Below are 13,996 nucleotides of genomic sequence, written 5' to 3'. Positions count from 1 at the left end.
CTTAGGGATGTTTACGTTATTACAAAATTGTAATGACACGTGCGTCCTTTGGACATTTAACGGCATTTTTGAGCATCGCTAAGGCCCTTTTGGGCGCATTTTGGAGGGGTTTTTACCCGTTTTGACAGGATTTTTTTTTTGTTTTTGTGCTGGCACTCCTTCAAGCGCACGATGAACAGCTTGCATGATCAAACAACTACGCTCTAATATATATACAAAATTTAGTAGCTACTCGAGTTGTGCGGCACGTCAAAAGATCTTTGCTGACGCACTAAAAGTGTGTGCCAGTAAAAATCCAGGATGCGCCACCAAATGTCCCAGACGTTTACTGGAGCAACCTTTAGTGCGCCAGTAAAGATCTTTTTGCAGGAATTGACGCTGAGCATCCATCAGCTACGCATCTCTCTCTCTCTCTCTCTCTCTCGCTATATATATATATATATATATATATATAATATAAATTAAGGGCTATATTTGTTGAAGTTGTTTGTAGGTACAAATACCTCTTTTATTTTATTTTTGGTTGTTTTTCATAAAAATAACCTTACAAATGTGATCTACAAATGGCGCTTAGATCTTCTGATTACTACACATATGCAAGATGTAGTTTTTTACAAGACTTCAAAAATTGTCATTTTTTTTTGTTTGAAAAAGCGAGATTCAAATGCATCCAAGAATTCTGATAAGATCAATATAACCCATCACACACACACACACACACACACACATATATATATATATATAATGATTTCTTATATCTATGCCCATATTCATCTGCTAACACCATGCTATATATTCTTCCTATTTTTTGCATGGATGTTACTGTGATATATGGTTTGATAATACATATCCTTGAATATAAATGGTCTATCAGAATTGCAGACCTGGTTTTATATGGACCAATGAAGGATCCACGAGCTTACTCAATCAATGGGTTGAGCTAAACTTAGTCAATCCTTCAAAACATGTACAGTTAAAAACAACCGTAATCTGGCTCATCTATTTTTTCATACATTTTTTTTTGTTTGCAGATCGGACTGTACAGAGGTGATGTACAAGAATTGTTTAGTAAAATGGATTTTCGTACCCATTCATTTAAAAATATGTACTTTGCATTAACTTTTAGAAATTTCCTACCCATTCATTTAAAAATCATACCAATGTTTATTAAAACCTTATACCAATATTTTTTGAAGCCATATTAGTGTAGTTTCTAATATAAACATACCTGAAAATTTTTAAACCCTCACATACCAGGACTAGTACCCACGCATTCTTCAGGCAACTATGAGAAGAATATTTTTTTCCTTTTTTCTTTTATTGTTACATATGTAGATTGCAAACCCTCAATTAATTGTTAGATTGACAAAAGAACAAAATATGCATAATTTAGGTAGGTTTTGATGTGGATTGCAGACCGGACTTTTACTACACAGACCACATCAGACAAGGACATATAACTAGAGAAATGAGATCCAGTACAGTCAACAAATAGCAACCGTACATATGTGATGTATGTACTTGATTTTACAGGGATCAGCACTTGAAGTATTCGATTCCGACACGGGTGTGTTTTTATAAGGTTTGAAAAATCAACCGTCCAAAATCTTTGTAAATTTTTGAGATTCCAAATATCATTTTTTTCATTGAAAATCCAGGTGTGCACTCCTCATAAATCGACCATGCCCAACATATTTCTGTTCTTTATATATATATATATATATATATATATATATATATATATATATATATATATATATATATATATATATATATATATATATATATATATATATGTGTGTGTGTGTGTGTGAAATGATAGGTGCTAAATGACAATTGCTAAATGAGTTTTTGAGGGTTTTGTTTTACTTTTAAATTATGACAGATGTGAGCTATGTACTTGATTTTATAGGGATCAGTTCTTGAGGAGTTCCTGGGTGGGTTTTTAGATGGTTCAAAAAATCAACGATAAATTTTTTATGCGCCAAGTATCATTTTTTTCATCGAAAACACATGATCCAGGTGTGAATTTCTCTAAAATTGACCATGTCCAAAACATTTATGGGGTCGAAACTGTGAAAAAAACACCCAAAGGGAAGAGAAACCCATTTAGTACCTATCAATTTTGCACCTACCCCTCTCTCTCTCTCTCTATATATATATATATATATATATATATATATATATATATATATATATATATATGAAAACTAAACATATTCGGCCCCAATTTCTCGTTCATCCTGTTAGGCCCTATAGTTTGAAGTGTTTTATGATAGATCTGAACCGTTAGATGTGTTTAGCATGCTCTATTGAGTGGGAATCAACTCTTGGATCATGTTTTCTCAACGAAAAATATATTTTTATGAGCCAAAAAAACTGAGGCCTTCATAGCCAAAAATCTGTTCTCACTAAACATAACCTATAGATCACATCTATGGTGTTAGATTTGAGAAAAGATACCAAAAACAATGATTTTCGAAGGGGCAGAATTAGAAAACGGACAGAAAAAGCACATTACTCTCTCTCTCTCTCTCTCACCTCTGTGGAAGTCGTTGTTAACCTGACTGCAAGTCTGCAACAACCAGGCTTCAGCTACTGGCTTTCGACGACAGTCTCGGTCGAAGTCTGAAGAAGGCGTCAAAGTCTACATTTCCAGCGGCAGGCTCGAACGTCAGATGCCTAGGTTTCCCAAGTTTCGTCGATTGTGCCGATCACTGTCGGAGTCCCCAACCCTCGCAAGTGTGCCTTTATCTCGTATATTCTCTTTTTCAGAGTTTCATAGGCCCCTTCATCGGTGCCTTTCATCGTTTGGTTATGCGCCCCTCATCAAGCCATTTTTGGGGGCTTGCTCCTGATCTCTCGTTGAGGGTCAACCTGTGAGCCCTACATTTCATCAAGGAAGTTGTGAATGACTGGGGTGCAACCTTTGTGCTTCTCCGGTGGAGATTGGATGTTGTCTTGCCTTTCAGACTCAATTATTGGTTCTTCTCTAAGCTTTCAGAGTCCCTCCGATCATGCCTAGATGTTGGCTCTTTTCGTATTTCGGACATTAGGTTTTTCCTGTGAGCTATTAGGCGGGAGCCTCTCGAAGCGTGCTCTGTTAAGGCTATGCTTGTTTTGCCTTTCTTCATTCATGAACTTCCAGAATGGGTTGCTGATCGAGGATGACAGCAAGTCCCATCTACTTGGCAAAGCTCGTTCCACGTTGTTCGCTCTAGATCTCAGTTGAGTCATGCCAGGCCAAGGAATTGGTAGTGTGCTAATTGTTTTTCTCTGAACTTCTACAAACGTTGTGATTGTCATAAGTGCGGCTCATCTTTTCTCTCTCGTCGTCACCCAGTCTGGAAGCGAAGGCGATCTAACCCCTCATATTCCCATTCGTCGAGCAGAATCTAGTCACTAAAAATTTTTCTGGGTTGGAGCGTCATCCTGCAAGTTGAAATCCTAAACAGTCTCCCCAAAAATTATCCTTCTCGTCGTGGGTGCAGATTGGCAATCTTCATAACCCGACAAATTTATTCTATGCTGTCAAGATTGGGTCTATCTGGGTCCCGGTCCGGCTGCAGCACTTTGGGCTTTCTTTTTTATTTTTTGCTCCAGCTATGTTAGCATCATCGCCAGCGTATGATGGCATCTCCCAACTGTTGCAAGTTCTGCTAGGGGTGGGCCCCAAAAAATCTGGCTCTGCTATCAATGTTTACTCTCCTGGAGATTTGCCGCTCACTATTTATGATGCATGGAGCTCGACGTCTGATTCTTTTTAAACTAATTTTCGTGGCGGACTGACGGTGCGGTTGGGTAGGCATGCTAGTGGGAAGCAGAGAAAAAATTTGCCATTCTCGCCATCGCAAGTTCTGTTAAGGGTGGGCTCACAAAAAATTGACCATGATAGCAATGTTTTCTCTACTGGAGTTCAGTCGTTAATTATTTCTCAAGCTCGAGGCCTGGTGTCTGCTTCTGTTTGTACCACTTCTTATTTCAGCTTGGAGGCGCGGTTGGGTACGCTTGTGCATGGTGGGCAAAGGACGAATCTATAATTGTCCCTTATTATTGTTTCCTCCAGACACTCTGACTATTTGGTTATCAATCTTATTGCATTTAATGCTAGAACCAACCTGGCAATTAGATACAAGGTGCTTGGCTCCTCGGTTTCGTGTCCTCTTCCTGTATCGCATTATGTCTCTGAGGTTTTTTCATCTGCCAAATCTTTTTATCTTCTGCCAAATGGGGTCTCATCCAGTAGTCCAGCACGGGGTCAATGTAGCCACCTATTTATGCCTTTGCTTCAGCAACGTCCTAGTCCACAGCCCCTGGGTGTCACGGTTGTCGATGCAACTAAGTTGTTGGATGTCTCTCTCTCCTCTTCGCAGCTGCAAGTTATAGCTGTTGATATGGATTCTACAATTTCAGCTATCTCTGCTATTATTGGAGAATCTCTCTGCCACTCTAGTGGAGCAGACTGCGAGCAGTTAAGCATTTTCGATGGTCACTTGAGGCTGTCTGTCAGTGTTGAGGGTGTTCGGCAAATCATGCATGGTCAGCGAAGAAGGAGGAGGTCTTCGTCAATTGTTTCAGCTACCGATGCTAGGTCCCCAAGAAGGTCGTCTCGATGCCACCAACCCCGGGTTTTTCCAGATTTTGTTCCATGAAGACTGCTTGTTGGAATGTTAGGGGCTTAAATTTTCCCACAAAACACCTGTTTCTGGTTAATTGAGTTAGGGAGCAAAAGCCCAACCTACTTGCTTTGTGTAAAACTAAAATAGAGGTCATCCCACTCGTGGTCGTCTCTAGCATATGGTAGGGAGCTGACTATTTCTTTAAGCCTGTGGTCAATCATGCAGGAGGTATCCTTATCTTGGGAATGCAGTCTTTAAATTGATCTCAACTGTATGTGGGTCTTTTTTCTCTGTGTGTTGCTTTCAATTTGCAGGTAGTTGGTAGAAGAGTAGTGGTTTCTGTTGTTTATGACCCTAATCTCGCTGTCATGAGGCCAGCATTTTTGGATGATTTGGATAGGGTTGTCGTTTTCAGTGCAGATTGCCACCTTCTTATGGGGGATTTTAATTGTTTGCTATCTATTCATGACTTTAATAACCTCGTTATTCCTAATTCTTCTATGCAAGGTTTCCAAGACTTTGTTCATCGACATTTTCTCTACCCTATTCATTTTACTGAGGAGTGCTTCTCTTGGTCGAATAGGCGGTCTCGTCCGTGCTGTAGGGTCCTTGATAGGGTCTGTCACCCCTAATTTATTGGACCTCATTCCCACATTAAGTGTGTGTTGTTTGCTCCTTCTATCTCGGATCATGGGCGGATCATCACTCATTGGGGGGATGACTTTCAACCTACTAGGAGCTTTGCGTTTGAAGAATGGTGGCTTCAGAAGCCATATTTTCTCTCAGTTATTGCTAATTCTTGGAACAAACCTGTTGATGAGCATTGGGCCATGCTCCGGGTTCAAAATAAGCTTTCTCGTCTAGCTAAGGATATCAAAGCTTGGCTTCATAGTCGTAATGTGGAAAAATTTCAGCAAATGACCGCATGAGATCAAGAGATTTTTGCGTTGTATCAGTCTAAGTCTTCTCCCGACTCTCTTTCTTATTTACAAATTCTCACTCTCTAGGCCAGGTCTTTAGAATTAACTATGCTCTTGAAAAGCTGGAGGGTCAAAGAGGAAATTCGTTGGAAGCAGAGGTCTAGGGTGAAATGGCTTGCGGCTGGTGATGACTACACTAAATTTTTTTACTCATATGCTTCCCATCGTCATAGGAGGAAGGTCATTCATTCTATCTCCATTGGGGGTGTTTCTTATCTCAATCAACACGTTAATTCGGTAGTCTCGCTATATTTTAAGGACTTATATTCTGGTTTGTTAACTGCAAAGGGTGCCTTTGGTAATGTCCTAGTTGGGTCAATTCATCCTGAGCAAGCCAAATCTATGCAAAGGAGGTTCTCTGACGATGAGATTTTTAGGCTATTAAGGATCTGTCGGGTTGGAAAGCGCCTGACATTGACAGGTTTCATGTCGACTTTTTTAGAATCTTTTGGGACTGTGTTAAATCAGACGTGGTGAGCATGTTTGATGAGTTCCATCGTAACTCCAGACTGCTTTAACAATTTCATGTTGCTATTATTTCACTTATTCCGAAAGATGACGAGGCCACTGATATTTCACGATTCCGTCCAATCTCAGTTATGAGTGCTCTCTATCGGATGTTTGCCAAGGTATTGGCGAATAGGCTGAAATCGGTGGCTAACCAGATTTTTTCAGACTCTCAGTTCGCCTTTATTCGTAATAAGAAGGTCCAACACTCGTTCATCATGGCGTCCGAGGTTGTTTATTCCTTGCAGCATAGCGGTCAACCTTACTTTGTCCTTAAATTAGACTTTCATAAAGCTCTTGACTCTGTGCATTGGCCATTCTTATTTCAAATGTTAGCAAATTTCGGTATTGGTCGTCGTTTTTCTGGTTGGGTGAGAGAGCTGGTCTCAAATGCACAGGTCATGCTAAATATCAATGGTGTTAGAGGAGACCGGTTCAAGCTAGGGCGGGGTTTGTGGCAAGGGTGCCCCCAAAATCTGATTAAATGAAGGGCTATACCAAACTAAACTTAGACTAGGCCCGGGATGGTTAATCAAGTCTGACCTAATCCGATTCGGATTCAGATAAAGAAAGCAATACCAATCCCGACGAACTCGATGAGCAAATTGGATATATATTTTATAAGTACTCAGGTGGGACGATATTTTAGATGCAGTTTTTCTAAGTTACTTGACTTTTTTATTAATGCCCAAACTTGAGGTGCCCTTTTTTACATTTTCCTACACAATTAGTTGCCTATTACCCAGCTGGCTAACAGCGAATGGATGCGAGCATGAAATTCAGTAGAAAAATGCCATTATCGATTCCCGGAAGAAGGTCCCAGGACCTTTAGTGACACTTTTTTCGTGCTGCCAAGGACCTCTTGCGCTTGTGCCCGCCTCTAAAGACCCTAAGGGTTTCAAACTCGTTAAGCGTCCATGGCCACTGGAGGTTAGCCAGTTGGATGGTAGGCATCTGTCGCTCTCTACATGAGGGTCACTGCCTGGTCCAATGGTCAATGCTTGGGCTGTAAATGGTAATTGCATTTGTCAAATGATCACTTCTGTCACTGTTTGTATGGACGTTGGTGACAATAAGGCAAATGGTTGAGAGCTTTTTATCTTTCCACATTTAGTGACCCATCATGGTCCAATAAGAATTATGGGTGTGGTTTCTCTGTGTAAATAAACCTCAGCCAGCCAAGGTTGATTAACCAAGAAGATGGGCCATGAACGACCCTCGTATAAAAATCAACTGGCTGTTTGAATTAGGGGTGTCAACATGGGGTTTGGTTCGGACCCAAGTGAAAGCAGACTTGAATCAGATTTTTGGGTATGATATCAGGTCCGGAGCCAGGTCTAATTAGGTCTACTACAAGAGAAACCATACCCTGATCAGATAAGAATTACATGAACCAGACCCCGTAGAATAATAAAAACACAATAAAAAAAGAAAAAATTAAAGCATATCACGATATTTTAACGACCCATATGTTGCAGTATATAGAAAATGTTTGCCGATGTGGACGTAACACCTGATAAAGCCAAGTCAGCACCAAGTGGACCCCGTAAGCACTCCTTCACATTTAGGTAGGTCTTAACAAACCTATGGTTGAGTAGTCACTTTGGATAAGGTGCGATCTAATTTTGACTATATGTCATGTTAATATGCACAAAAAATACACCAACATTATTATTTTAATAATTTTTAATGCTTTAAAATTATATTAAAAATTAAAAAATTTGTGTCCCCCATCTATCTTTTCAAAAAGTCTTTAAACTTATCCAATAAAATCATATTGTTTGTTGGGTCATACTGCATGACGCATGCTGCTGGACCCCACTGAACATTCCAGTAACCGGGATCAGGCGCAATGGCATTGCACAAATACAATGTGCCGCTGCACCTGATCACCCTCCATCTGCCATTGGGCCCCACATATGACAGGATATACAACAGCAGATGGAGAGTGCTCAGGGTATGGCAGCACATTGCATTTGTGCAATTAATGTCATCCCGATTCGAATCAATGTTTGTGAGTATGGCCAGGTTCTTTTTGGATTTATAATCCGAAGAAACACCTGGTCGCGCGCTGGCTCATGACTCATGCCGTCCAAAGTCCAAGTGATATGTTTAAGAACACACGATCCCCTTGCCTTCCTATTTGTGTAATGATGACATCAGCATTTTTTGGTGGGCCCTACTTTTTTTGGGGGTACGACGGTGACGAAGGCCATGGAAGGTGGTGATATCAAAACACAGCAAATTTTACTTTTACTTTTTCAAGGAGAGGAGGAGATCTTGCAATTGAATGGTGGCGATGAAGGCTATGGACGGTGGGGATTTCAAAACACAACAAAATTTTTTGCATTTACTTACTAAGGGGAGGAGGAGATCTTGCAATTTATTATTTAATTACTATCCCTGACTGATTTACTTTGCTTGTTGGGGGTGGTGTGAACAAGGTGAGATAGAATCAGAGCAATTGAATGCCTTACACAAATGGGCATGGGTACACACCCACCCAACGTGCCAAGTTAGGCCCTGCTACCACTTTGATTCCGTTCCAAAACTGCTAACCTTAACTGCGCCGAGCCAGAGCCAAGTCCGAGTCAGTGACTCAGTGTTCCACACTTTTGAGTAGAACAGACCGAGCTGGCCCAAGCTGGATCCGTGTGTGTATATATATATATATATATATATATATATATATATATATAGAGAGAGAGAGAGAGAGAGAGAGAGCAGACAATGTTACAAACCTGAACCAGTGGAAGGGACAGTGGTGATCCTTGGCAAAAGGGGTGGTGGTGATCCTCGATGGCTCCGGCGAAACCGGTGGTTGCCGTCTGATTGGGGATTCCGAATGAGGGATTTCAATGAAAAAAAACCCTTAAAATCAAAGAGAACTCAAATTAATGAGAGAGAGAGAGGAAAGCTGAGAGGCGGGGAGAGATAGAGAGACAAGAAGAGATAGGAAGATGCAGAGAGACGTGATCTTAGCTTCATCTAAAATGAGGAGTCGAGGAGAGATGAGAGAGAAAAGAGTGAGACTTACAAAGAGCCAAAGACGCGCAGAAGCCCCAGAAGGGGATCTATTCAAGGGCCGAGCGAGGCAGGGGGCCCTAGTAGGATGGAGCTCGAGGCAGGGTGGGGTTCCAAGGTAGTACGAGGCCCGAGCAAGACGGGAGCTTGAGGCTTGGGAGAGATTTTTTTAATATATATATATATTTTAGATTTTATAAATATAAGTCGAACCTCATCGAGCCTACCGAGCTTGGCTCATTTATGGGCTGAGTCGAGCCGGAGCCCAAGCTGAGTTGTACTTAGCTAGCTTAGCTCGTTGTGCATCCCTAGATGGGGTGGAGTTCACTTGGATTATCCACAAAAAAGCAAGAAAATATGTTAACATTTAAAACAGCGGTGATATTTTAAAAAAATGGGCCACGTATGTCGCTACTGCTGATTTTTAGAGAGTGCTGATACTTTTTTTTAGGGCATCCAACTTATCTTGGTGCAGTAAATGAGGATGAAGGAAATAGAAGGTAAAAGCAAGAAAATGACAACACATGAAATAGTAAATAACACAGCAGATGAAAAAAAAAACTTCAAAAAGTTACTATTCACAAATTTGTTTTTTTCTCTACATACTAACTTTAAGAAGGACACATATTTAAAAAGGCAAAGTCGTTACAAGAAAATAGGAAATCTAAGCTAAAAGTTAAGAAAAGAACAACTCACGTACACCATTCTTGGAGACTCTACCAACAAAAACAAATCCCTATAAACTAGGACACTACAATACGTGGGCTTTGAGTGCTCTTCAAGTTACAAATGTGAGCATTGGATGCTTTACCCACTTCCTTTTACCTTGAGCACCAAGTCAAATGTGGAAATTGGATGCTCTTGCCCTTGAACATTAACCAACAGATGATGCCCATCTGACACATTAATACAATAAATCACTTGTGGGGATCCTATGTATATATAGGTATTCCTTTCTCCAAACCCTTGCATTAATTCAAGCCTCACAATAAGAGAGAGAGAGAGAGAGAGAGAGAGAGAGAGAGAGAGAGAGAGATGGAAGAGGATCTGCTGGTGCAGGGACAAGGCGAGATATGGCAACACCTCTTGGCCTTCGCTGAGTCGATGGTGCTCAAGTGCGCCGTTGAGCTCAGCGTCGCGGACATCATCCACAAGAACGGTGGCCCTATGACGCTGCACCAAATAGCAGCCCAGCTTCCCACTCCCTCTCCTGACCTAACCTGCTTCTCCCGCATCATGAGACTCCTAGTGAAGAAACACATCTTCGCACAGGAGCATCCCTCTAGTGATCAGGATGGTGACAGTGAGGAGCCTAGTTTTGGGCTCACCCCAACCTCTAGGTGGTTGGTCAAGGATAGTGAGCTCAGCCTGGCTCCCATGGTCCTCTTGGAGAACCACCCAACTGCCTTGGCTACATGGCACTGCTTCAGCAGGTGCGTGCAGGAGGGAGGCATGGCCTTTGAGAAGGCTCATGGGGTAGATATTTGGGAGTATGCGGCTAAAAACCCTAACTTCAACCAGCTATTCAATTCATCTATGGCTTGTACAGCCAAGCTGGTCACAAAGGCAATCATAGTCAAGTATGAGGATGGGTTCAAGCAACTGGGCTCGCTTGTGGACATTGGTGGAGGGACAGGAGCAGCTATTGGGGAGATAGTAAAGGCCTACCCACACATCAAAGGCATCAACTTGGACCTCCCCCATGTGGTGGCCACTGCACCACAGTATGAGGGTGTCACTCATGTGGGTGGTGACATGTTTGTGGACATTCCCAAGGCCGATGCCGTCTTCATGAAGGTAGGTCTATTTCTACCCGGATAAGAGTGGATCAGGTAAGAGTTTTTATCGCCAAGGGTTCCTTTATTACCGTTCATCTCAAGGATGAACGGTATCCAAGACACACCTCATGATAGCGAACAAGGATCCCATCATCCCATCATTGGACATACGATCCCATCCGTCCAACCAACGGCTACGATTAGTCCACATTCTTACCTAAGGACTAAGTTTAGACATCCAGATACATTGGTTGGATGGCTAGGATCAACATATGTCAAAGGGCAAAAAACTTCATAAACGTTCTGCCCCCAACATAGAGTCGTTGACACGATGCTTTCCCCTGCAGGATCAAAAAATCACTTAGCTCAATCTCCTGTAGCTTCACATGGCAGCGTCACGTCGGCCCTACACCAAAACGATGCAGGCCTCTCAAAAAGTGGCTGCCATGCGAGGCTACAAATGCATAGAAGATTGCATACCTCCCTTGCGTCATCCATGCATATCATCGTACCCTATCTTGGGATCTCATTGATGTAAGTTGTTTTAGTTAAATCTAACCCCATAAATGTGATCTATATAGTTCACTCAGTGAATATCATTATTTTGAATCGTTAGAATTTTACCTTTGTGCATGTTTTTTTTGGCAATCCAATGTCAATGACTATTAAAAAGCCAAAATTTGTTAATTTAAAAAAATATATATTTTTTTATCAGAAAACACCATCATAGGGTTGACTCTTATAATATTAACTGTTGTATATATCTGTAGGTCTAAATTTGATCAAAACAACTTGCATCAATGAGACCCGGATGAATTATGATGATCGGGATGACATACGGGATGAGTGAAACCCAATGCATGTAGGTCTACTTAATGAGGAAGGAAGGGGGATATATAGGGGTGGATGCCTGCATACATTTACCAACACAACATGAATACATAATATCTTATCTTCTAAAGGAAATTAAGATTTCTTGGTAAATTAATCTTTTCTTCTCAAGGAAAAGTCACAGTATGAAACATAGAAAATTATTGTGCCTGAAATGCACTCATTAGCCCATTTCTGCTAGCAAGTGCATGGCAAAACTTTATAGAAGAATTTGCACAAAACTCCTTAACCTATACATGTTGATTTTCTTATCAATCATTGCAGCACCATACTGTGGGCTGCCACCATATCACCAACCATTTTCTTTTGGGAGAATCACCAACAGTACTACCATATTATCCTAGTTGATTGTTGTCCATGTGGTGCAGTGGGTAATGCATGACTGGGATGATGATGACTGTGTGAGGATTCTGAAGCAATGTCGAAAAGTGATCCCGGAAGAGACCGGAAAGCTGATAATCGTGGATGCCGTGCTGCGGCTTGATGAAGAAGGGCCATGGGGATACATCCGAATGGTGTTCGACTTGGTGATGATTGCACATTCCTCCGGCGGAAAGGAGAGGACAGAGATGGAGTGGAGGAAACTGCTCAAGGAAGGAGGGTTCAATCGCTACAACATCATCTCCCTTCCCTCAGTTCAATCACTGATTGAAGCATTTCCCAATTAAATAATCCTGAACATGCCATGGAATCAAAACTATCACACAATCTTAGCTTTAAATTAATGTTTAGTGTGTTCTAAAGATTGTAGTGATCTGATTTAGAAATAAGGATTTTGGCTCACTACTTTACGCGCATATTACATGGACAAGGCCTCAGTGTGTGAGAGTGCATTTGCATGCACGTGTGTGACTAACAATTCTTTTCCAAATACAACCATGCGAGCCTAGACCCAGGTCCCATCCATGTAATGCAATAGAAAATGATCTAATTGTGTGCAAAAAGTGATGTGATTTTAGAAATGTCCTTTATTTTTGGAAATCCGTAAAAAAACTTTTTTATCTTTCATACAAGCAAATTTCTTTCCCGTATGCAAACTTTCTATCAAATATGTGAAGTTCTTCTTAAATATAAGAATTTCTTCTCAAATATGAGAATATGTGAATTTCAAATATGCAAATTTTTTTATTAGATATTAGAATTTTCTCTTAAAGTTTTTTTTACCTTTAGCCGCATTTTTGTAAAAACCAGGCACCAGACCCTTTGTCTGACATGTACTGACTTTCTCAAATACAAAAACTCTGCCATTGGTTTCTAATTGGTTGCATGGTTGTATAATGTGATTCAAGAAGGTTGCTTATTGATTGCATCTAATACCAGCCAACGATCACATGATACACAGGAATAAGAAATTTTCTTATACCAAATGTTCCACCGTTTTCCATGACACAGACATCAGCAGGACCTTCCTGTCCATTCACAGGAATCATGGCAACCTGCTCTATCCACTCCTGAATAGCGTCTGTAATGTGAAGAACGGCCTGTAATAAGGTAATAATTGACGCTCAGAATTCAGCAGACATGCAATATCCATACGAACAATTTGTCAGAATACACTTTTTTTTTAAAACAAAAACATAATTAGAGTGGGAAACATGTCTGACTAAAATAACACCATGATAAATAGTACAAATCCAGACATAAACGGTTTTACCAAGATAATCACCCCTTCTTTCCTTGTCAATGACAGACTACACAAGCAATCCAATAAATTAAGACATACATATTGAAACAAATACGACTGGTTGATAAGACGAGTTCTGTCATTAAAACTTGAAAGCTGGGCACATTAGAGTATAAGAAATTATTAAAATACAATTAACCAATCAATACCTGGTAAATTTTCCCTGTCATTATATTGTTGTCACAAGCTAATTTCATCAATGCACATCAGGTGGTATCCCACCATTGTTTTGTTTTTAATGTCATATAAAAGAATAATCATTAATGCTTGAGTAGTTTTTCTACATGCTTAAACAAAGAAAAGAGCATTTGAGGAAAGGAATGTCACAAGTACAAGCTATGCAATTTTAGTTTAGCATTTACAAGAATATGTTCCTCAAATAATCCATCTCATCACTGAATGATTAAAAATAGCAACGTATACTATGTTCAACTAAATAAACTTAGTTATTAGGATCAAGATAAAGCACAATTATCATTCTAGATACAGAAAGAAAGGAAAAGGAAATCTATC

General features: G+C 40.5%; 1 protein-coding gene across 1 annotated transcript; it reads left to right on the top strand.

Moving 5' to 3' along the window:
• The first annotated feature begins 10,165 nt into the window (after nt 1–10,165).
• Nucleotides 10,166–12,530, top strand: LOC149830935 ((R,S)-reticuline 7-O-methyltransferase-like). Its single transcript, XM_090013552.1, has 2 exons — nt 10,166–10,927; nt 12,168–12,530. Exons 1-2 carry the CDS (start codon nt 10,166–10,168, stop codon nt 12,465–12,467), a joined length of 1,062 nt encoding a protein of 353 aa, XP_089869678.1. The 3' UTR covers nt 12,468–12,530.
• The last annotated feature ends 1,466 nt before the right edge of the window (nt 12,531–13,996 follow it).

This window comes from Nuphar pumila, chromosome 7, assembly GCF_984573655.1.
Source record: "Nuphar pumila chromosome 7, dmNupPumi1.hap1.1, whole genome shotgun sequence".
In the NCBI taxonomy this organism is placed as follows: domain Eukaryota; kingdom Viridiplantae; phylum Streptophyta; class Magnoliopsida; order Nymphaeales; family Nymphaeaceae; genus Nuphar; species Nuphar pumila.
The sequence above is the reverse complement of the archived record's forward strand: the minus strand, read 5'-3'. Positions and strand labels throughout refer to the sequence as shown.

Coding starts and splice junctions, on each gene's coding strand:
- LOC149830935 (XM_090013552.1), top strand. CDS start 10,166: ATGGAAGAGGATCTGCTGGTGCAGGGACAAGGCGAGATATGGCAACAC. Junction 10,928..12,167: donor CCGATGCCGTCTTCATGAAG/GTAGGTCTATTT, acceptor CATGTGGTGCAG/TGGGTAATGCATGACTGGGA.